This window comes from Carassius gibelio, chromosome A6 (assembly GCF_023724105.1).
Source record: "Carassius gibelio isolate Cgi1373 ecotype wild population from Czech Republic chromosome A6, carGib1.2-hapl.c, whole genome shotgun sequence".
Lineage (NCBI taxonomy): Eukaryota > Metazoa > Chordata > Actinopteri > Cypriniformes > Cyprinidae > Carassius > Carassius gibelio.
Genome location: NC_068376.1, coordinates 22,607,821 through 22,633,201, shown reverse-complemented (window position 1 = coordinate 22,633,201; position 25,381 = coordinate 22,607,821). Strand labels below are relative to the sequence as shown.

The 25,381-nt window shown below is 36.2% G+C and overlaps 1 protein-coding gene across 1 annotated transcript; it reads left to right on the top strand.

Moving 5' to 3' along the window:
* Positions 1–480: 480 nt before the first annotated feature.
* On the top strand, positions 481–19,610 carry LOC128015724 (vitamin D3 receptor B-like). The gene is made up of 9 exons (XM_052599797.1): positions 481–1,372; positions 9,015–9,159; positions 9,291–9,421; positions 10,346–10,530; positions 10,739–10,838; positions 12,549–12,735; positions 14,177–14,328; positions 15,232–15,348; positions 15,461–19,610. Exons 2-9 carry the CDS (start codon positions 9,017–9,019, stop codon positions 15,712–15,714), a joined length of 1,269 nt encoding a protein of 422 aa, XP_052455757.1. The 5' UTR covers positions 481–1,372; positions 9,015–9,016; the 3' UTR covers positions 15,715–19,610.
* Positions 19,611–25,381: the final 5,771 nt, after the last annotated feature.

The window sequence follows — 25,381 nt, the reverse complement described above, 5'->3', positions numbered from 1 at the left end:
TTTTTTTCTTATGCATACTCGCACAAAACGTTGTGCTCTGCCTTCTAGGCCTGAAACAGAAGCCTCTGCTATACTACTCAGGCAGACACACCCAAGTAAAACATGAACTCATCTCCTTACAAACCTAACTGTTATATTTAAAAAAAAAGATTGACCGTCATAGACGGCTGAACTTTTCCATGACTTACTGCAGTAGCTGTAGCGACCAGAAATCGCCTACTGCTATTAGGTTAAGTAGGATACTGGCTAGGCCATAAATTGTTTTGTGTTGTATTTATGAATTTCTTAAAGGAACAGCAAAAACACAGAAGTAAAATTCGTTCATTTCATATCTGTCATCATTTATTTATCCTTCCCGACCCTGTATGGTATTCTCAAAAAGAAAGAATGTTAGGGAATAATAGCCTTGCCTCTTTCTTTTAAAAATTAATGGGGCTTTCATTCTTTTGTGTTCCAGAGAAGAAATAAAGTCATACTGGTTTGCAACAACAGAATGAATAAATGTAAAAAGCATTCCTTCAATACAGATTGAAGAGCCTGGCACACATTCCTTCTCGTTTATACACGAATACGATGCTCGACCTCATGCGGACAAACTGTTTACCTCGTTGGTGCCTCTGACGTCACGACACACCCCTCACGCGCGTGAGCGCGCGCAACCCTTGCATGTGAATGCAGTGGGATTCGTGCGTGCGTGTGAGTGAGTGTGTTTTGCTTGTGGAATGTGGGAGTTGTCCCCACGCGTTTTACGAACAACCGACCTGTCCAAACAGTGCGCGCGTGGCAGAGGATGTCACACCAACCAAAACAGCGGACGTACGCTCACAGCACAGTCTTTGATCCGTTATTGGAGGAAAATCCGCTGTACAGGGTAGAGTCGGGGCGGGGCGTAATTACACGGAGTCCCATCTATTTAGGGTCAAGTACAACATTTTTACAGTCCTAACCAGCGTGGGTTCAAAGTTTGTTTTGTGCCCGGAAACTGCGAATCTCCCACAGGGCGCGGAGGAAGTGCTTTCGGAATATTTTTGTCGTATTATTTTGTCTTTAGTTAATCCCCAGACTCGCGATCAAATCTGCACGGGATGGATTGCAAAAATGCAATAGCCAGCGTAATTCGTTAGCATCTCGTCGACTAGCTCCTCCAGAGGCTCGTGAGGAAGGGGCTGCGGTGCGGCTGGACGCGGAGCGAGGCGACCCTCTGCGGAGCTGCGAGGCGGTGGGCGTGTTTTCTCGGCGTGCTAGCATGTGAGCTGGCGCCAAGTTCTTGGCGTAAAAAAGAAGGAAAAACAAACAAACAAGATTTACAAGTTACGGGCTGAAGAGAAGCAGCAAAAGTCACATCTCGCTTGACCGGAAAAGTTGTACGCAGGTACGAAGCGAGCAGTTTACTCTAACACACACTTTTACTAAAGTGAACCTTGTGCGCACACTAAGTAAATGCAATTCAAAACAAAAGCTGCTAGTCTGCTAATGTTAGGTAACCTACTCAAGTGACTACTGTTTTTTTTATCTGGCAAATGAGATCAAGGGAGAGAGAGTTCGTGTGGTAGTTGCTGAGCTAAAACACGTTTTTCACTTTTAAAAACCTGTTTATATAGTCGTTGTGTGTCTTTGATGCATCTAACTCGTTGCACTGATTGAATGCAATTTAACCACCGACAGTGGCAAGTTATACAACGTGGAAAACTTTGCTTGCAACTAGCTCTGAAGGATGAATTAAAGCGGCAAATTCGTGCTAATGAAGTAATGATTGTATTCAAAGAAATGTAAACGAGTGTAACGTGAATGGTGATGAGTTATCTTGATATAGTATTGCTGCGCAATCGGCTCATCTGTTGCGGCAATTTCCAACTGCGACATCATCCAGCCACAGCGACAGTATCGCTTCTACACTTTTACCAGCACTTTTAAACTTACTGATCTAACTTCTCCAACCAAATACTGTTATGTCGGTTATGTACGTAACTAATTCACAACAAAACGTGTAGTACGAGTGTAACGATTCAGGCTGGATATCCGCTGTTTTTCTATGTGTTTGTGTTTGCCGTATGACTTTATAATAGCCTTCTTTGATAATATTACGTATCATGAATTAATTATTTAATGTTTAATAGAGCATTCGTTAATATACATTACGATAGTTATAATGTAATTACATTTTAATTCATATATTTTCACATATGTGCATATTTAAATATACATAAATATCTGATCTATTGCGCATTTACTTATCTGTCTAATGTTTAATCGTAAGGGAAAGTTATTGTTTAATTTAAAAAAAATTTAAAATTAGTTTTCTTGTATTTGTTGATCTTATGCTGTAATAATAATAATAATAAACTTTATCATCCTTTTTGCAGTAGGGTTGGAACAGTGCATAGCCTATAAAGGATTTTACCTGATGGAGACCTGTGTGTTTTATAAAACCCGATGATGAAAGTAAAACTTTATAAATGCTTAATTTAAAACCTAATAAAATGTACTAACCCTGCTATATGAGTCAAATTAACCCACAGCATTACTAAGGTTGGTCATATAGGAGAGAGTGTGCGTGACTCTGAGCTGAAAGCACATTGTGCTGTTGGTATGTTGAGAATCCGTTGTAGTTTGCATTGTTTGTTTAACATGTCTGTTGAACTAAGCTAGGACTTTTTCCACTGTTCCTAATGGACAACTAGTTAGTGCATGTCGGACAAGCATGGTCAAAAGTAAATGACTGGTCATATTAATTCTTATTTTTTAGTTGTTTAGGTTGATTTCAGGTGACAGACCTTATAAATCAATGTAATAGTTACACTTTTTGGCTAATATATTTTCTAATTTGAGTGGAAGTAATATGAGTACCTCTTGTTTTATTTCCAACCATGTAACAAGATTACCCTGGAATGATTTTAAAACCCTCTTTCCCTTTTATTTAGTACCATTTTCTTTCTAAAGAAGTAAAAACTTTCTTAAGCAAGGACACATTTGATCAAAAGAAACTTACAGAAGTTATCTATTTTAAATAAATACTGTTCTTTTGAACTTCATATTCATCAAAGAATCGTGAAAAAATATTATACTTTCCACAAAAAAAGATTAAGCTGCATGAATGTTTTAAACGTTGATAATTTGATTCCTGTAGAATCATGTGACACTGAAGACTGTAGTAATGACTGCTGAAAATTCAGCTTTGCCATCACAGGAAAAATTATATTTTAAAATATATGAAAGTAGAAAACTGTTCTTTTACATTGTTATAATATTTCATATTATTACTGATTTTACAGCATTTTCTATGAAATGCAGCCTTGGTTTTGAGCACAATAAAATTATTTTCAAAAACATAAAAAATCTTACCAACCCCAAACCTTTGAACTCACTATATATATATATAATATATATATAAAATATAATATATATAATTTTCCCCTCTCTCTTTATTTTTGTTAGTATTTTTTGATTTTCAGTGCAGGATAAATAACTGAAAGTCAGTGGATTTTTCTTTTCTGCTGAGCTCCAGACGGTATAGGCTGCAGTAGCAAAATCTATATAGTCCTATACTGGATGTTTACATGTTCAGTACAGTCCAAAATACCCACGCACCTGCATGTGATGTCCATAACAGTGATTTATTCTGAGTCTGTGTAATGCTGGACTTCCTCTGTGCATGTCTCGCTTTATGATATGTTCCTTTTGTTTAAAGGAACTGGATTGTGATGTTTAGGTTGTTATTGTGGCGGTGCGCGTTTCAGGGGCTGGAATGTGTGTAGTTTCTGTAACTCTAGGCAGAAGCTGTGAGGCCTTGACTGTAGCCCTGTAGAGAGGCCCATTGAAGGGGAAGCTGGCTCTGTATATGTGTGTATGCGTGTGTGTGCATGCAGACCACTGGGATTGGACACAGGGTAGAAAGACCCCCTGTACGGAAGGAGGGAAAAGGGAGGAAAGAGGAAGGAGGAGTCAGTAGCACTTTTCTGGTCATGTGTGTGTTCTTGCCCCATGTTTTGCATGGAGTGAGTGATTGGTCGCGTTACGGCAAGGGTAACCAAAGACGAATACGTAAAAAGACTATTCACAGCTGAGAAAGGCTTCTCATTAGTAAACAGACTAAAATTGACTAAATTTCTGTAAGATCCTCTAGTAACTTTGGATAGTCCTTCAATATATAAGGGATAAGATACAGTCAGACAAGGTGATCAGGAAGTGGAAGGATCGTGTGTCACCCTAATTACATACTTGTCAAGTAAATACATAAATTACTTATAAAGTTTAGTGGTCATTACACAAAAATAACTGATGCAGGATGCAACAATTGGCCAATCAGAGGTCGATGTTGCTCAGGCTCAATTTAGGTTCTCTTCACAATGTCTTTTAGTCTGAACTGTGATCATTCTGTCTCATCAAAATTTTGAGATGCACGTTCCCTTATTTTACATGTTTTCTAGTATACACTGTCAGAATTTTTTTTTAATCATTGGGACAGTACTCTAAGTGCTAAAAGCTACATATTTTTACCTTATTTACCCCCAAATGGTACCTAATAGGACCTTACATGTACGTGTTAGTACCTGAACTTTGAATTTTTTACTATTGTAATATTATGTAACTGGAGGGTACCACTTCAGTGATGGCTGTGTGCTTTTTTTCGGAAACTGTTTAAGTAATGCTAAATAAATTAATACATTCTGAGATTAAAGTAAAATAAAAGTAGAGATGTTGCTGCAGTCTCCACTGTATCCCAAAATGAAAATGATTTGTAACTTACTTTCTTCAGTGGAACAAAAAAGAAGATAATCAGAAGAATGTTGGTAACCAAACAGTTTTGTTTACCATTGATTTCCATTGTATGGTCAAAAATGTACATGCATTTCTCAAAATATTATCTTGTGTGTTCCACAGAAGAATGGATTTGACACGACATGTGGGTGAATACATGATGACCAAATATTGTCCCTTTGGGTTGTGTTTACGTTGAAGCAATTTTTGGATGTGATGTTGGCCTACATGGATCGAATTAGGTTTTCTCTTGAATATTAGGCTACCGCATTTCTTGGGGTTAAATCAAAACCAGATTGATTTCAACACATATACCAGCTGTTCCGGCTCCTTATGTTAATGTAAATGCTGAACATCTACAGTAGTAAAAACTATTACTTATACATTTACATAACGTGTGTGTGTCTTGCCCTATGCAAATAGAAATCTCTGAAAGAATCCGACAGTAAAATGACTTTACCATGTCCTCATAGAGTGTAGCTTGGCATGAGTCTTAGTTTGTATTTGTGCGGTGTACTTGTGGAATTTTGTGTGTTGTGTGTGTGAGAGAGAGACTTTGTGTGTGAGTGTGTGGCGGTGTTATAATCTGGCAGTGTGTTCCAGTAGGGTTCGTGTGAGGACAGCAACAGTTTCTGTGTGTTCTGGACCCGAACTGACGCAACTGGCTCTGCGCATTACACATACACTCATATTTCCGTAGCGTGTGTGTATGTTGGAAATGTGTAGGACTGTTTGTCTCGGAGTCTCTGTCTGTTTTTATGGGTCTGCTGATCGTTCTGCCTTTATAGCTGTCAAAGCCAGTTTGCCGGGTCGCTCCTAGTGTGAGAACATTTCTACAGGGCATTAGTATGTGATGTTGCATGTGTTCCTGTGTTTTCCACATGGTCTCCATGCCAGGCCTGGCATTCCTGCCGTGTGAGGCTGTCTCTGTCTGTTGTCATAGCTAATGAAGGTTTATGAAACCCTGACAGCATCTCTGTCCTGTCCTGCATACAGGCGGCCCTCAGCCTCTGCTGTAAGAGCTGTGGCGCTTTTCTCTGTTTACTTAATTTTATGACCTAATTATACCTAAAAGCCACACCAGTTACGAAGTCAACTCGCATTATGCAGTTACTAGAAGTTTTTAAGGCGAAGGAAGGAACCATAGTGACCCATGTCGATTGAAGTATCACTATAGCTACATGCTCTAGAGTTACTATAGCATGACATAATAACCACTGGCAATATGTTATGGAATATGCTAACCTCTGGTTATCAGAAATGACTGCATTTGTTTTTGAAAAGGAGGTCAGACTCAAGAGTCAATTCTCACCATATTTCAAGCTGTTTTCAGTTTCGATTAAAAGATAGTGCTCATGCATGTTGCTTCGAAGGCGATCTTCTCCGCTGTAGTCATGCGGTACCTCTAGTTCTTTTATATGATAAACAGGCCATTACACTCACAACCAGGTCATTCTTCTGAAGAGGGACAGTCTTTCTCATACACCTTGGCCTATATACTTGTTAGTGCTATGTGATGCTTCAGTCAGTTCAATCATTAACTCTGAACTACCTTAAAGGCATCACGATCATATACATATAGTGAGGCCGCAGTCAAAGTGTCAGTCATGTCCAGACCTAAAATATCCCAGGTTTTCTCAGATTTCTTAGATGTTTAATGGCATCAGATAAAACGTTAAACTGACCGACCAATTAAGAGACATTTAAGATTTAAGAAGTCTTTTATCTCCGTCGTGCTATGTGTGCGTTGATAACAAGAGCCATGGAAGCAAATAGTGGAGGAAGCGTGCATCTCTGTGTGCACACACAGTTAATGATTTTGGAGCCTTGTAAAAACAAGGGCTAAGTTTACATAACAATTGTTTCAAAACGTCTGCATTTAGTGTACTTTTTAGAAGGATATTGTGTTTATTATATGAATTAATTATGTATTCATGTTATTATTATCAGGAAACTAGTGATTTATAAATGGATTCGTCCTTCAAATCATGTCTTTTTGTTAAATCTATGTTTTGCACTTTGCGTGTAAGAGCATTGCTCTCATAATATTAGTGGATGAGGACTATATTGTATAGCAAGGCTAATCACTCATAGCTACAGCTCACTTCACTAAGTCTACTTTATTATTTAACAGGTTTTTTTTTTTTTTTTTTACACACAGGCTGTTGAGAAATTAGGTACAATCCAGAATAATGAAACTCAATGACTTTTTTCCTGCACTTGAGTGCACCAAAATGTGAATGCTTATGTAAGCAAGTATGAAGTAAAAGTGATCTAAAAAGTATGAGAATAACATTACTTTCTTTGAAAAAATTGTCTGTTTGTTTTATATTATCTTTTATAATGACAGCCATTTAAAGAGTATGTTTGCACACACGGTAAACATGTACTTCAAAGTTCTAATTTTTTTATTATTAAGTATTTATTAACGTTGATTTATTATCATATGATTTACTTCGGTGCCCCTTTTTGAATCTGTATGAATATTGACAAGCGAAAAACAGTTATCATTATCATTACTGGAAAAGCCATAAAAAAAAAATAGCAAAATCCATCTGCAGGTTACCTTCAGAAATATGCACATAAGTAGTGCCATGTTTGTGGAAGACTGCCAACTAAATCTTCACAAACAGGGATGGCAAATGTTTCACACATTTTGAGTAGATGAATAAATGAACAGCCCAATTTAGATAAATGCATAATTATGTGCTGAAGTGTTTTGAAATGTTTTTATTAGTGTGAGTTTTCTGTGTGCATTAGAGTAATTTGAGAACCTTCTCTTGAAGAGGTTACGTGTGTGTGTGTGTGTGTGTGTGTGTGTGTGTGTGTGTGTGTGTGTGTGTGTGTGTGTGTGTGTGTGTGCATGCTATATGAAGCTTTTCCTCACAACTTATTGAGTGAAAACAGGAACAACTGTGACATCACCCTCTATGCTGAGGAATGTTTATTTGGTTTGCACTGTTTCTGTTTGTACACATTGACTCGTGATGTTCCTGCGACCTTTCACATAGATCTCCACTTTATTGCTGATTCCATGTGTTAGGACAGTGAAATGATTAATCACGTGCTTTTATCATATACACATTTCTTGTGACAATATTCCTATCACCTGAGGCTTTTGAGCTGTTTGAGTTGGTGTGTCACTTTGACCTCTGACTCATTTCAGCATGGCTGCTGTTCCTCGTGGGTTGCTCAATCCTCAGTGGGGCCATATAATGATTTTATGTTTATTTTTTTGCTGACCTTGTTCTTTTTTTTTTTTTCAAAAAGGCTTTTGATGGAGATATTGAAGCTGACATCTGTTTGTTTTCATTTGCACGGTCTCCTACAACCACTCCAATCCTCCTGCCCTTCCTCGATGGTGTAGCACTGATAGCTAATTAATATTCCCCTCTATCTCGTACGCTCTTTATCAATGCGCATACATTAGTGATGCTTATATAAAGAACTCTGCCCCCCCCCCCCCATTCAGTTTTTGATTCTGGCCTCATAGCTTTAATCAGAATGATTTATTGTTCTATTAAAGAATTGTTAATTATTCATCACTCGCTGAAGAACGTCAGTTATGATTTGTGGTTTTGTTATTCTGTCGGTGTGTGCTGAAAAAAGGGAATGTCCTTTTTTTCTGCTTTATACACTACCAGTCAAAAGTTTAGAATAATCAAAAAAATAATAATTGTGTGTGTTTTTGAAAGAAGTCTTTTATGGTCACCAAGCCTGCAACTGTTTTTCTATTTAGTATATTTAAAATGTAATTTATTCCTGTGATGGCAAAGCAGAATTTTCAGCAGTCATTACTCCAGTTGGTGCTCAATGTTTTTTTTTAAAATCAGTTTTATTATTGGTGCTCTGTTATTAATAATGATTATTCTTATCAAGGCTGAAAAATAGTTTTTGATGCTTAATATACAGTATATGGTGATATGCTTGATACTTGGATATGCATGATACTTGATACTTTTTTTTAAAGGAATCCTTAATGAATAAAAGCTTAAAAGTATTTATTTGAAATATAAATATTTTGTAACATAAATGTATTTACTATCACTTTTTAACAATTTAATGCGCCCTTGCTAAATAAATGTATTAATTATAAATTCAGTAATGTCATCCCAGAAATAAATTACAATTTCAAATATATTCAACAAGAAAAGTTTTTTTTAGATTGTAATATTGTAATCTGTTCCCATCATCCCCATAACTGCACAACTCTGTATGTTTGACTCTGTTTCTCCTCCTCCTCCTTCATCTGCTAGTGATGGAGTCCGCCGTTAGTACATCCACTCAAGTGCCAGATGAGTTTGACCGTAATGTTCCACGGATCTGTGGTGTGTGTGGAGACAAAGCCACTGGCTTTCATTTTAATGCCATGACCTGCGAGGGCTGCAAAGGCTTCTTCAGGTACACATGCATGCACTTTCTCTCATCCAATTTGATATTCACACATTTAAAACAACATTAACACATATTATCTGTAAACAATGTGATACTTGGCATACTATTTTTAGCCTTTTTGCATGGGTGTGCATTAGGCGCAGTATGAAGCGGAAGGCCAGTTTTACCTGTCCCTTTAATGGAAGCTGCACCATCACTAAAGATAACCGTCGCCACTGCCAGGCCTGCAGACTCAAGCGTTGCCTGGATATTGGCATGATGAAAGAGTGTGAGTTACTAGCCAACAAGACACATCTCAGAACACAGGTTACTGGGAGCCAAGATATATACTTTGTTATATCATGTTTTAAATCTAGTTTAGATTTGTATTAAACCTGGAGTTTCCGAAGCTTCCAGATGTCTGTTTTGTGATCTTGAAGGGCTCTGCAGGAATGGCATGCTATTTGTTATAGTTGTTCCAAACAAAAGCAAGTAAGATGATCCATTCACAAAAGGCCCTGAAAGGCAGTTAGCAAAATTATCCTTAGGATAAGGAAGTAGTATCACCGTTTTTGAGCACATGATCTTGAGTGGCAGCTCTTTGCGAATCATTTTGAAAGTGAAAGGTGCTTCACTGTGAAATATGGATTTCGCAATGTTTGATCGCTCTTGTGTTTTGAAAGATCATCAGGGGAAATTATAGCTTGTATGTTATCACTTTTTTTTTAAAACAAACATCACATGCAAAAAGATCAGATATATTTGAATTAAGTCATAAAAAGGCAATATTTGATGCAATTGTTTTAATGTGAACAATTGTAATAGCTATAAACCTGAATATTTCTTTAAACCTAAAAAGTTTCATTTTAATTTTTATAATAATAATGCTTAGATTAATGGGGGAGAAAGGAAGACAAATATCCAGTAGAACGGGAAAAAAGAGGTTCAGACATTTTTTGCAAGTAAAATTGGTCTGATGGAATTGCTCTCCCCATTGAAACTGAATTAAGTCTCACAGATACAAAATTAAAGCTATTGATTAAACTGAACTCCATCAAACTATACTAAAGTAAATTATAATGAATTATGGTTGTAATATAACACTGGAGAACAACATACGATTTTAGTTTCTCATTTTTTAAATCTGTATTTCACCTGTAATAAAATCATATTACATGAGCATAGTAATAATACCCATCTGTCTTTTCTTCAGTTATATTGACGGACGAGGAAGTTCAGAGGAAAAAGGAGCTGATCCAGAGGAGAAAGGATGAGGAGGCGCAGAAGGAGGCGCAGAAGCCCCGGCTTTCAGACGAGCAGCGCAGCATCATTGACACGCTGGTGGATGCGCATCACAAAACCTATGACGATTCCTACTCTGACTTCTCACGCTTCAGAGTAAACCTTTCATCAGATTTTTCTCTGTTCTCCTCCTCTCTTCTGCATACCATTCAACCAGTTTTAAGATGTTTTTGGACAGTGGGCCCAGTGATGTTTTGGACACTTAAGTGATGCTTAATTTTGCCTGCATTAAGTATCAAACCAAACGGCATCTGTTTTTTTTTGTCCAGTGTGTTCATGTGTTTATGTGTGTTTTGTGTTGCAGCCTCCAGTCAGAGAGGGTCCAGTCACACGTAGTGCCAGCCGAGCCGCGTCTCTTCATTCACTTTCAGATGCCTCGTCAGACTCCTTCAGCCACTCTCCAGGTGACACACAAACGCACATGCATATACACGCAAAACATATGCACACAAACACTCATTTGTGTGTGTAAATCACCTGTAAAGTTTCTTCTGAGAAATGTTTTTCAGCCCAGTCTGAGACGCGGGCAGGAGTGTGTGTGTTTGTGTGTTAGAGGGCTGTGTGTCTTATATGCACAGCAGGCTCCATCCATCTCACCATGCCTGACGTCACAGGAGAGCCACTCTAATGACAAACAGACTATTCACATGCATACGTGTATACACACACACACACACACACAAACAAATGGCTCATCCTGGAAGCAGCAAGTTGTTTTTGTAACTTTAAATATGACATTAATCATCAACTCTCTATTGGGGTGGGGGTATGACCATAATCTTACAGAGCACACTATGAGTGCTTTTTATGATTTTTTTATAAATAATATTACCAGTTGGAAAACTCTGATTTTGATAATAAACTGTTCTGATTGCTACAGATTTTATTAATCTGGAAAAGTTACAGATTACAGGGTTAAGTTTTTTTGTCTACTCACGTTGTTTTGCAGCTCTGATATGTTGACACTGTTTGCTTTTCAGGCAGAGTGTAAATTAGAGAATTATTCTGCTATGTTAACAGCTTTGTTTATTGTTTATGAAGGTGTTTGCAAGAGTGCAGAACACAGTACGCTGACAGTCAGTGAGGTTGTGCTGAGCTGCAGGCTCAACATGTTTACCTGTGTAAAGATGCACGAAAGATGTCTTCAGAGATTTCAGTGCAAGCTTTAGTAAGCATTTATAAAAAATAAAATAAAAAAAATCCAAATTAAAAAATGCAGTTACAGTATAAAGAAAATGTCCCGCATAATTGTGCAGTCATAATAAATGACAGCAAATGTAATTTACACAAATTCTTTTCCATAATATTCCTTTACAATTCACTAAACCATTAAAAACAGAAGTAGTTTGTTGTCTGGTTGTATTATATATGCATTTTGGCAGATTTTGAAATGGACACAAGGGGGAGATAATGCTTCTGTTAATCAGCTAAGTGGACACCGTTATCGGCCAGTGTCTCAAAATACTGTCATAATTTTTTCCCTGGGCCATTGTTTCAGATTTTTACTTGCCTTACAGGCACTTTCACTAGCCCGCCACATAAACAGTTAATTTCATTCAATGCAAAGAACTAGTCTAAATCAAAGAATGATTTTGAGTGAACATTAAAAAGGATTTTGAATGTTTCTGAGTTCATGGGATGGCCGTATCGATCCTGAAATATTGATACTGATGTGAGTATCGAAAGTATCGATGCTCAAATAAAGATATTGATAATAAGGTGTTTTTTTTTTTTTACCAGTTATTTTGTTTATTTAACAAAAAGTATAAAACGGTATGTTAGCGAATAATTGAGTAGGATAGTACCATGTCCTATTTTCTAGAACTATGAGTAGAGGTATCATTTCACATTTTACATACATGTAAAAGTTCGTATCTATTGACAATGATACTGTTCTTTAAAAGTATTCTTTTAAAGTATCGAAAACAAAATACAGTGGTAACGTCCATCGCTAGTGTTCAGAAAATGCTGGAAGAATTCCAGTGTACTTGTTACAATAATTGTTGAGTTTGAAAGGTTACTTAGATATAGCAAAGCATTGATCTTTTTTGTTGTTTTTTCTCTTTCTCTCTCTCTCTCTCTCTTTCTCTCTATCTGTGTCTTCACATCTGTAGAGTCAGGAGATCGTAAGATGAATCTGAGTAATCTGTTGATGATGTATCAGGAGCAGGGTTTGAGCTCCAGTCCAGACTCAAAGGAGGATGAGGGCACTGGTCTTTCCATGCTTCCTCACCTGGCTGACCTGGTTTCCTACAGCATTCAGAAGGTCATCGGCTTTGCAAAGATGATTCCTGGATTCAGGTAAAAAAAAAAAAAAAACATGTCAGGGAAAATTCAGAATTTAAAAAACTTCTTTTTTATTTATTTTTTTATTCATGAATAAATTTTATTTGTAATGGCAGGAGGTTGGATTTACTGTATTTAAATTTGAAGAAATTCAGAACCAGTCAGTCACCAGAAGGAATTCAGTTTTGCAATTTTTTTTTAAATTTTAAATACATATTTAAACATATATGTATATAAATACATATTATACATATACTGTACAGCATTGGAAAATATGTACTAGTCTTCAAAAAAACAATATTTAATAAAGTCAACAAAAAAAAAGTAGATTAGAGCCTTTCGGGACATGATAAACAAATGCTCAGTTCAGCTGAATGGAGCTGTTCTTAAAGAATTAGTTCACCCAAAAATGAAAATTTGCTGTTGATTTACTCACCCTCAGGCCATTCAAGATGTAGGTGTCTTTTTCCTTCAGTGAAACAGTAAAGAAGATTTTTAGCTGAAACCATGGTCCTTATTGATTCATAAAATGCAGTTTAGTGGCTGCCACTGATTAAGGCTAGTTTTCAGTGTTTTACTTCATTATTGGGTGTTTTAATTATATAATTGATTACATAGACAAATTGATGAATCAGTTATTTGAACCAGTTCATTGAAACAAACTGTCTGAGTCTGTGGGCTATAGATAATCATGTTGTGAATAATGTTCAGTTTCTTGCACTGACCGATCGTTTTTCTTCAATATATCTTCAGGAGCCACAGTTATTGTTTTTGTTGCCTGTATAGGTTTTATTATTTTAATTCTTAAAAGTGACAGTAGCTATTCACTTGCATTTTATGAATCTCAAAGGACCATTTTTCAGCTACAAATCTTTTTCATCTGAAGACAAATAGTCCCCTACATCTCAAAAGCCCTGAGGGTGAGTAAATTAACAGCAATTAATAATAATAATAATAATAATAATATATTTATATATATATATATATATATATATATATATATATATATATATATATATAATTTTTTTTTTTTTTTTTGTGAACTAAACTAAAAATTTTGTAGGTCTTTCTTGAGCAAGGATGATCTCTGCATTTCTTTAATCTATTTTTGTGGTGCTTGTTTGTGGAAAGTTCCACCTTTTTCCAAACAGTCTAATGTTAACATGCCTAACATCCATTTAATTGCCTCAGGAACATAAAAATATGTTTGACCTTATAGACTGTCACTCTCCGTACATGTTTCTTTCCTGCCTCTGAGTACTTCCATGTATTTCCCAGCTTCCTCAGAATGTGCGCACATACATATGCATGATGGACCGCATGTTGCTGTGGTAACCATAGGAGTGTCATGTTATCTGCACTGAATGCACCCACTCCTTCTGCATCTGCCATTCACAGAATCCAGCATGAGCCAACATTTGATGTGTGTGCATTTGTGTGCGTTTGTGTGTCTCAGGGAGCTGACAGCAGAAGATCAGATCGCTTTGCTCAAGTCCAGTGCTATAGAAGTGATCATGCTTAGGTCCAACCAGTCTTTCAGTCTGGAGGACATGAGCTGGAGCTGTGGAGGACCCGAGTTTAAATACTGCGTCAATGATGTCACCAAAGGTACACGCAAACTGACATACATTGTTTCATGCAGTGGCTGCAGTTTTGTTATTGTTTATTAAAACCAAATTAAAAATCATTTTCGTTAATTGAAATAAAGCTGAAATAAAAATTATAAACTTTTAATGAAAATTATAAATGTTGCCTTGGGAACTGACTGAAATAAAATATGTTTGATGTACTCAAATTAATAAAACTTAAACTGAAAAAAAAAAGAACGCAAAACAGAATTAGTAAAATTTGAAATGAAACTGAAAAATAAAAAATAAAAGGTAAATTAAAAATATTGATAAATAATATAATAGCACATAAACATACAAATATAACACTGAATAGTTACATATATTAAATCAAAGTTTACTTGGTTACTATTATGTTTTATTTGATGTCAGCAGTGGGTTTAGTGATAATTTTTAATTTTTTTTCTAATAATTTTTCTTTTTATACCAATTTTATGCATGGAGACAATGATGAATAATATTTTTTACAACATTCATCTAGGCTAATGTTTTCAATTGTTAATTTATACTACTTCAGTTAATTCATTTTGAATGTTTAAATTAACGTTAGAAATTAGCATATAGCACATAGACAAATACATGAAGGTATTGATTATTATTGTTTCCTGAAGTTTGTTGCATTTAAATGAATGATGAATTCAGTATAATTAATTAGAATAATTACTGTATGATTAGGATCTACTATTAATTAATTAATTAGTCATTATAAAACATTAGACATGGTTTTCAAAAATGAAATAAAAATATTTTTTTATCACTTACTGGTTATCAGACTTTGTGACCAAGGTCCATAGTCAATGTGATGAACAACACCGGTTGTTAGTCTCTGTTAATAATGAGCCTAATGGAATCATCCTGATTTTGTGTATGTTTGGGGGCACAGCTGGACACACTCTGGATCTGTTAGAGCCTCTGGTGAAGTTTCAGGTGGGCTTGAAAAAGCTCAGCCTACATGAGGAGGAACATGTGCTGCTGATGGCCATTTGCCTGCTGTCTCCAGGTCAGCGTGTATCCCATGTGCACCAAGCATTAGACAGACTGAGACGTCACCCGTAAAACAAGTCTGTGCTAGCAAACAGGAATCTCACTTGTCTGTGTTTGTGTGCTCGTAGACCGGCCCGGGGTGCAGGACCATGAGCGAGTGGAAGCGTTGCAGGACAGGTTATCTGAGATTCTGCAGGCGTATATCCGTGCGCATCACCCGGGGGGGCGTCTGCTCTACGCTAAGATGATCCAGAAGCTGGCGGACCTTCGCAGCCTGAACGAAGAGCACTCCAAACAGTACCGCTCCCTTTCTTTCCAGCCCGAACACAGCCTGCAGCTGACCCCTTTGGTGCTGGAGGTGTTCGGCGGACAGGTCACTTAACAACTTCACCGGAGCAAGACATGCAGGTCAAACGGCGTGGATCAGAGAATTGTGGAGTGGAGTGAATGTACGGACAATCACCTTAAATTGCATACAGAGTTTCCAGGACGAAGTTTGTGAGTGGTGTGTATTTGTGTGTGTGTGTGTGTGTGTGTAAGTGTATCCCTCATCATTTACAGATCGTCTAGGGAATGCCATAGATGTTGTATGTAAGGAAGACATTCTCATGAGAATGTAATATGGTCATGGTGTTTATCACTGTGGCAACTCATTACAGTATATGTTACTGTAGTATCAATAACCAACAATATTACACTGCATGTGCAGCAGGATGAGTGTGTGAGAGTGCGGTCCTGTTCTAAACCTCTGCATGGCCCCCAAAGCGCTGTCCACTACTGCTGACGTCCTGTCTCTTCACCTCCTGCCTTTAAATGCACAGGGTTAAAAGTACTAATGCAAGCACACCGCTCTAACTCACCCCTCGCCTAGCCATTTAACCAAACGGCAGCTCCGCCCCCATTTTCCTCTGCCTCCAGAGCTCTGATAGGTCGCTGAACAATGGCTGTCTTCTCTCCTGTTATTTGCCTGTGCTGTGATTGGCCAATAACCTCGCGCCTCCGCAAAGTGGTCAGTGCAGCATTAGCACTCGCCGCGCAGTTAACCTGTAAATAAAACTCAGTATCTATATTCGTAACTTTTCAAATCAGTTTAAATAGAGTTTGATATAAGCGCTTCTTGTGGCTTATGGTAGAATCTAGCAGAGGGAGACCCTGAAGCCCTGGCTGGTTATAATGAATAAGTAAACAAAGACTACCATCTAACTGTGCGTTTATGAAAACATGCAGGAAGTGGGATCATGAATTACATTTAAAAAAAACAGCTTTACCTCCATTCTTTACCGTCGTAAAGTCCTGTAGGTTACATATTTCTCAAATCTTCCATTCTATCATTTTTTTTTTTTTTTTTATTAGTTCAACTAAATTTTTTTGTTGTTGTTGTTGTTTCAACATTTTACCCTTCATTAGCCATCATATTTTCTAATGGATATCATCCATATTACAATTATGTATTATTTAAATTTTAAATAATATATATTTTTCTCTTCATTTGACTTGAATGAGGTTTCACATTATGGTATTCAAAAATTGTGGGAAATCATTCTTAATAAATCAAATGAATTGGAATACTTCAAAATGGAAATCATAGTTTCATAGTCCGGAGTGAATTATGACCCATGCACTATGGTGTCTATCTGACAGGTTGTGGGACATTCATTTAATAACTGTTTGTTTTGCTTTGGGAGATAATACTATTTTTTTTTTCTTTTCATGTTTTTAAAAGTAACTGAAAGCAGCATGCTGGGTAGTTTATGATTTTAATTTTTGTCATCTGTAACTGTGGTGTTACATGCTTCTAGGGTATATTTGATATTTTGTTGGCACAGGGCAGTTCTTCAAAGCATATTCTGATTACAGCATAACACAACTCAGCACTTCTCTTAGGCTGGTTGTTATTATCTAAACACCAATTATGTTGTTATCTAAACTGTAAAAATTATCTAAACATGTCGGGCATGGTATAAACCGTGTTAATATCACATTAGCCACTGCCTGCATTGTGTCTCTAAAACAAACATGACTGCCTTAGCTTGGCCTCAGCTGTTCACAGTCATTCACTTTGATCTTTTTATGCTTTTTAATTATGTAAGAGTCCTTTTCTCTACTGTGTAAAATATCTGTAAGTGATATTTGCGAGACTGTCGTCAAGGGCTCCTTGAGTCGCAATATAGGGCTGATGCTTACAGAGCGCTACCTCTGTTGCTTTATATATATCTCGTTCTCTCGGTTTCTCCAATCACGTCTGATTCGTATGAATCTTCTTCTCAGTCAGGGCTCAGGGTCATTAGGAAAAACTTTTCTGTGGTATGAGATTTAATCAGTTTAATGAAGATTTTCTGTAGGTGTGAGTTTAGTGTCAGAACTGGGTCGATGATTTAATGATCATGTAAGCTGAATTTAACTACCTGGAAACTGCGGTCGCTTGGAAAGGAGAGCGCAGTGCGTGCGTGTGTCTGTCTGTGGAAGCGTGTGTTTATGAAGTGAGGGCAATGTATAGCATTTACCTATACACCAAGTATATTCATATATAATTGGGTGTCGCATAATTGGCCCAGCCTTGATGGGAATGTGTATTTGTGTGAGAAGGTTATCGTTTCCTCATTATATTACTATTCAGATAACTTAGTCATGGCACTTAAGATTTAATGATATGGAAGGTTTGCTATATATATCTATGAGTATTACTTTGCAAATGTAAAAGATTAAAATATTTTCTTGTAGACTAGTTTTGATATTCTGGTATCAGTGTACAGGTGGTGGCACAGGGCAGAGCATTGTTAGCTTACATGTGTGTAGATATGCAAATATCGGAAAGTTTGGTTGAATGCTAACCTCCTGCCCAGTGCGGGCATGCATATATATATATGCATGCATGCATAAATTTGTTTTCATGATCTAATTGCTCTCTTTCGACTGTCTGTTTTATCGTCTTCATGCCTTCTGTCTGTTATTAGCTGCTCAGTACTTTGTGGGATGAGGGCATACACTCAATTTTAAACTGGAAAACTATGAAATCTTCCAGTCTTGAGCATTTTTGTAGACGTTCACTCACTTTCGTTCTGATTTCATGATGAACGAGTGAGAATATCCCTGCAGCACTTACCATCGACATAGATCAGACAAACCAGAACAACATGTCATGTCTAAACGGCTGCAAAATATACAGTATGCATGGTGATGATGATGATGATGATGATGATGATGATGATGGAGAGACATGAGAAAGACAAAAGATGAAATTGATGTTGGTCTCTTTTCCGAGTCCAAATGTAACCATAACAAACTACCTCTCTGGGGAACAGACACATTTGATTTGTGTTTTTTTTTTTTATGATTCATGTTTGTATTTATTGCTGTGCAGTGGCTCACATGGACAACCCAGTACCTCATGTATGAATATCACTTAACAACAAAGACGCCTTAACAGCTGTTTTATCAGATTTTTTTTTTTTTTTTGAATAATAATATTTGTGTGTACAGTTATTGTATCCTTAGCTTTCTTCAACATGCTGAAACATTCATTACACGGACAGACAGACAGACAGACACCTCCACAAGAGAGCTGAGAGCTGTTAAGGCGTGGTCTCTTCCATGATTGACAGCGATCAGTTGCTGCTGGGATTGGTTGGCCATCCTCAGGCCCCTCCCCTTCTTTATTCTGACTGCTCAGTTGGATTTTGCTGCTCTGCAAAAATAACTACACAAAACCTGTTGAAGCATTGCCTTCTCTCTTTTTCTCTTTTTAAACGGTGACGTGTCAAGCGGGTATCATCTACTCTGCAGATCACACTTGCTCAAGCTTTACCTCATACAAAAACACATATACCCTCTACAGTCAATACCTCATGCCAGGTCAATCCTAAAATGGAGTAGATGATGGTGTCCGGTTGATGATCGAGTCATTCGTGACAAAGAGAAAATGAAGAGAGACATGCTCTTTACCTCTCTTCTTCTGCCGGGTGACCATTGGACAGGAGATCAATAGAAAGTTTGTGGCACTAAAAGGCTCATAAGTGCAGAAGCACTTCTGTCTCTGAGTGAATGGGTACCATATGGAAAACTGTAATACAAATGCTAGCTGTTTACTGAGGCTAAAAGTAGAATGCCTGCTCACCAGGACAAAACCAGTTGAATATGACCATTCATGAAACAGTTAAAATTGCCTGTTTTGTTTTCTTTCTTTTCTTTTACATCATAAAGTATTGTAAATTCATGTTCCTGATTTCATGTAATATTGGTCAAATGTTTTACAAATCAATAAAAGAATATAATAATAAACACTGGTTACTTTGATTTTCTGTCATATGGGGAGAGTGCAGTACGCTGTCGGCCTATTAATTTAGGAAAATGAAATATTTTTGTCAATATGTTAATAAAGGGTCCATCAAATATAGCTGGATGTTATTGATAAACAATCATATTTTATACTCAAACAATTTTTTCTTATTACAAATACATTTCTGCATGGCAGATATCATAAACTTGGTCAAGGTCTTTTATTTATATATATATATATATATATATATATATATATATATATATATATATATATATATATATATATATATATATATAAGTTTTTTTATTTCCACTTTCTTGAAATGTATAATACCTAAAGTGGGTATAGAAAAGATTGCCTTTAAAATATTAACATTTTGTTGCTTTTGTTTTATTCAGGATCAACTTGTAACATCAAAGAAAACGATATAACATCAACATGTCAGAAAATAATAATAATAATAATGAATAAACAGAATTGTGGTTATTTTAAAGGGTAGCTCACCCCATTCTGACCTTGCTCTATATTGTTGAGTGTTAAAACGCTACATTACAACATAATACCAAACCATGCATTAATGTATCTTGAATATAATGTATGCCTTCTCATGTAATAAAATATGAATGCCTGAGATTCACAATAGGTTATGAGAGATAAATTTCAGTTGTAAAACGTGTGTAGTATACAAATCTGACAAAAATATACACCATAAACCTATAAACATTTTTTGCGTGCATCAATTTGCATTGATATGAGGATAAGACCATTGAGTTCACGTCTATATGCTAAAATAAAATACTTAAGCTTTCATTTAATTTTATGGTCACTAGATGGAGATGTTCTACAATGGGCTGTGGGATAGACTGCTAGAGGACCATATATATATATATATATATATATATATATATATATATATATATATTTTTTTTGCTATTTCATGTTTATTATGTGTGGAACTCTTTTTGAAATTTGCTAGGGATTTTTTATGTATTTATTAAATAATCGGAGTCATGAGAATTTTGCGACATGTTGGATTCAAAAACGTGAAAAAATGATTTCAATAATTATTTTGAGCTTTTTGGACATTTAATCTGTTTCTTTTATTATCATTACTTTTAATTATTATTAGTATTAATTAATATAAGTTTTAATTTCGAGTTGTGTGTTTGTAGAATATTTTGTGAAACTCTTTTGGAAGAGATTGTTACGGATTCACTTTTGGTGGCTCGTGGCCTTTCCAGTATCGCAGGAAATATATCAAGGTAACGGCAACATTTACATGTACGAACATATCGTTGGCTGCATCCGAATACTCCCCTATAGTAGAAACTGAAGTAGGTTTGAAATCGCATACTGTCTAGTAATACACTTGGTTTGAAAAGTAGTCTGTCTTCTATATGGCTGGTATTTGGATGCACTTCAGCTGCTATGTTGTCATTGTCACAGATACCAGCACTGCTTCTCTTCACTGCCCTTCACTTTCAACTCCTCCTCCATCCATGGGATAGTAGCACGAATACTATGAATTCAGCCAAACCATTCATTGCGTGTACTGTTTTTTTTTTTTTTTTTTTTTTCATATTAAATAGTATGGAAGTAGACATTTAAATGACTGTTTTCAAGTTGTTGTCATATTAAGGATAATAGATCTGAGAGCAACTACTGAACCAATATTGGCTGGAAGGAATGGAAGTGAGATTGAAAATTGAGAGTTAGTTTTTGGCTAACAGTGTAGATCTCATCTTTAGAACACCTCTCTGATATCGAATACAGAGCAGGCTTTTTTTCACAGCTGCATGAGTACCTTTACCATATAACTCATTGTATGTGGCGTGTGAGAGAGAGAATGAGAACAGTTTTATCAGGGCGCACATTCACAAGACGTTCATTAGCAGAGCGTAGGTTGATTTTCATTGCCATGCAGGGCACAGAAGATAAGAGATGCCTTGTGCCACAGAGTGGATATCAGAGAAACCCAGGAGGAGAAGGGAGAGGAGACTGAGCTTAGGTCAGTGAAGCTATGATGAGTGATAGATTTTACCTCAACAAGCTGAGTACAAACAGTCTTCAAAATCAGAGAAGGGCCTATTTTTATATCTCTCCAGGCCTTGCTTGAGTTTTCGCACAGGAGGCCCTGTATCATCAGCATTTTAAATAAGCCCTTTGAGAGTCTTCAAAATAGTTCTCCCAACATTGGTGTCTCCTAATGCTTTCATAAACTTGCATGAGAATGACCGTTGTATTTGAAGCAAATCCTACATAAATCTAGAAAATTACATTAAAAAGTAACTAAATTACAGAGGAGGCATTCAATGAGGTGACAAATGTCTTATGTTGAACTTCATAAGTAATAAATTGATTCTAGGTATCAGTTATTATCATAAGTTGCTTTATAGACTATTATATTGAAGTGATGCATGACGCATATAGAACTCATTATAATTGATGATGCATTGAGCATGCTGTCACTGATGTTTATTATAGCATGCATATAACATATTGGATGTTTATTAGTACTTATAAAACACATATTAAAGGGATACTCCAACCCAAAATGAAAATGTTGTCATTAATCACTTACCCCCATGTCGTTCCAAACCCGTTACAGCTTTGTTCGTCTTCAGAACACAATTTAAGATATTTTAAATGAAAATTGGGAGGCTTGAGACTATCCCATCGAAGTAAATAACACTGTAGGAGGAGACAGTTGACAAAGGAATTGTTGAATAAAGTCATTATTTTAGTTTTCTTTGCTTACAAAAATATTCTCGTCTCTTCATAAAATTCAGGTTGAACCACTGATGGCAGATGGACTATTCTGACGATGTCTTTCATACTTTTCTGGACCTTGGCACTGTTGTTTATTTGATAGTCTATGGGACAGTCTTAAAGGGTTAGTTCACCCAATAATCAAAATGATGTCATCAAAGCATTGTCTTCTCTTTTTGGATTAGATTAGATTAGATTCAACTTTATGCAGACCTCTTCCGGGTCTGTTGTGAGCACGTTCACTGCAGTGTATGATATCCGGTTCACGAACGAATCATTCGATGTAACCAGATCTTTTTGAACCAGTTCACCAAATCGAACTGAATCGTTTTAAACGGTTCGCATCTCTAATATGCATTAATCCACAAATGACTTAAGCTGTTAACTTTTTTAATGTGGCTGACAATCCTTCCGAATTCAATCAAACCAATATCCCTGAGTTATTCATTTACTCAGTTGTCATCCAAAATATCTACAATCGTATTCCGAAGATGGTAAGTGATTAATGACAAATTTTCATTTTGGGTTGGAGTAACCCTTTAATGCCTCTTTCTTCATGACAATATTTTAGATCCTTTAATCCAACCTCATAACTAAACTTAACTACCTTACTAAATATTAATTAGCAGCAAGTTTGTTTTTTTATTGAGAGACATCATTTTTGTGTTTACAGGATTACCAGAAATATATTGAGAAATGTTGGTCCCTTAAAATTCACAGAATAGAACGAGTTTTGGTCAAACTGACCTAAAAGCGTAGTGTTTCAGTGTGTAAACATGGGTCTAAATCAGGGCAGGGTACTGCACATCTATTTTAGATGTTGTCTGAAATCTGAAAAATGAATGGCTGTCTTATCAGATCCTGTACCCTCTCTGTTTCTGTCTGGGTATTAAAACTGTGGCTGTTGCTTTGGAAGTATGCCCTAGCTGATGAACATCAACGTACTGTAAACAGAGAATTTTGTTAGGTTTACTGTAAGCATCCCAAACCAGGTGTTTGCATAAAAACACAATCTGCATTCTATTCTTTTATAATGATTCAAATTTGGAACATCCATTGACAGTGTTTCTAGAAACAAATGAAAAGGTGCCGCTTGAAGTATAGGTCTCAACGATTAGGAATACTGGAAAATAGAGAATCATGTGACCTCAGTTTGGCTCGTGCTCAGAATGTCAGTATGTCAGTGAAATGTTATTTACACACAAACACTGACACGGATATAAAGATTTGGGCAAATGGAAAGGAATGCGGCGAGGTCAGCAGGGGTATTTACTGGAACAGCATTAAAAATTGGTTTCTTATATTCAGAACATGAAGGACACCCATGAGCTCTGCTCAGTTTGTAAGTGAGTATGGGGATGCATTTGCAGGTGGTTGTGCATCTGACCCGGAGTGGTTTGTATATGGGGCGGCCTGCTCGTGTGTGTTTCTGAGTAAAACCACATTGTCCTCACTGCTGTCTCAGAAAAGGGCCCAGGTATCTGTAGACCATGCCTCATGTGCTTTTCCTTTTAATTACTGGTTAAGAATAGCTGTAAATGTTCTTATATTTGTACACTTTGAGCTTCCCAGGCACTAGAAAAACCATGAAAATATAGCAGAACTCTAATACGAGTAACCCATGTTTTATTGATCAAGCATGTTATAAATAATTTTTTGATAAAGATAATTGGAGATAGACACCAGTTTTAACCAATACATGATACATTATATTTTCATATAAGAAGTGGACAATACAAATCTCCTCAGATCACCCAAGACAGCCACAATGCTCACACTTGAACTAATACGCAGTTTTATACAAAAAGATACCTGAACATTTTCAATACACTCCACTGGTTAAAAACCTCTTATCTCAGATCCATAATAAAGTATAGGTGCAACCATGCGATCAAACAAACACAAAGATTGATTGCAGCTCATTTTATGTTTAAGAACAAACCATAGCATTGCTTTCTTGCCTTGGCTTGCCAAAAGTTGTCAGGGTTTCCACCATGACAATTTTGGTTTAAACCACATACCAAGATATTTGTAACAATGAACCACTTCAATCTGTTCACCAGCAAAATTCAATTTTTCATCTTTATTTAGAGAGACCCCTCTTCTAAAAACCTGTTTTTTTTTACTCAAATTCACTCTTATACCATAAAGATGCGAAAGATTTTTAAGTTTTCAATCTGTTTCTGTAACCCTCTAATTGTATCTGCTATATTAGCCATATTATCAGCATATAACAAGGTCTGTACTTCTGTCATACTTTCAAACTGAATACCTTTACAATTATTCTTCAACATTTTTATATATTCATTTAAGAAAAGATAACAAAAGCGGACTCATCATGCAGCCCTGTCTTACACCAACGGGGTAATACTCTGTTAGACCATCGGTTCCTTTCACACATGATTTAAGTTTAGAAAACATAGATCTCAATACACTAAAAACTTTTCCACCAATGCCATTCTTAATAAGCGCAAAATAAAAATATGATCTATTGTAGAATACCCTGACCTATACCCTGCGTGTTCTTCATAAAACATATTATTTACTTCTACATAAGACACTAATCTCCCGTTCAAGACATTTGTAAAAAAATTTACAAAGCACATTAAGCAATGAGATCCCTCTATAATTTCCCACATAATTTTTATCATCACTCTTTTATAGCGGAAAAATCATAGCCTCACACCAGATCTCTGGAAAGCTCCCTGTCTCTAATATTTTGTTATATAAAGAGAGCATTATAGGACAAAACATATGTTATATGTAATGATGCCATCTGGTCCAGGCGCCTTTCCATTACTCATTGACATAATAGCTTTATAGATCTCATAAAATTTCATCTTCATTTAAAAATACAACTTCATGATTACTAAAACAATCTGTGACAAAGTTTTCAAAATCAGCATCTATATATTACATTTGGAATCGGATAATAACTTTTTAAAATATTCTAGCCACTTATCATGTGCTATATTATTAGACTGCAAATTATTAGACCTTC

What these genes read in the sequence shown, in the direction of transcription:
- LOC128015724 (XM_052599797.1), top strand. Translation starts at nt 9,017, where the DNA reads ATGGAGTCCGCCGTTAGTACATCCACTCAAGTGCCAGATGAGTTTGAC. An exon ending in GGCTGCAAAGGCTTCTTCAG is followed by an intron (nt 9,160 to 9,290) that starts GTACACATGCAT and finishes GGTGTGCATTAG; the next exon opens with GCGCAGTATGAAGCGGAAGG. An exon ending in TATTGGCATGATGAAAGAGT is followed by an intron (nt 9,422 to 10,345) that starts GTGAGTTACTAG and finishes TCTTTTCTTCAG; the next exon opens with TTATATTGACGGACGAGGAA.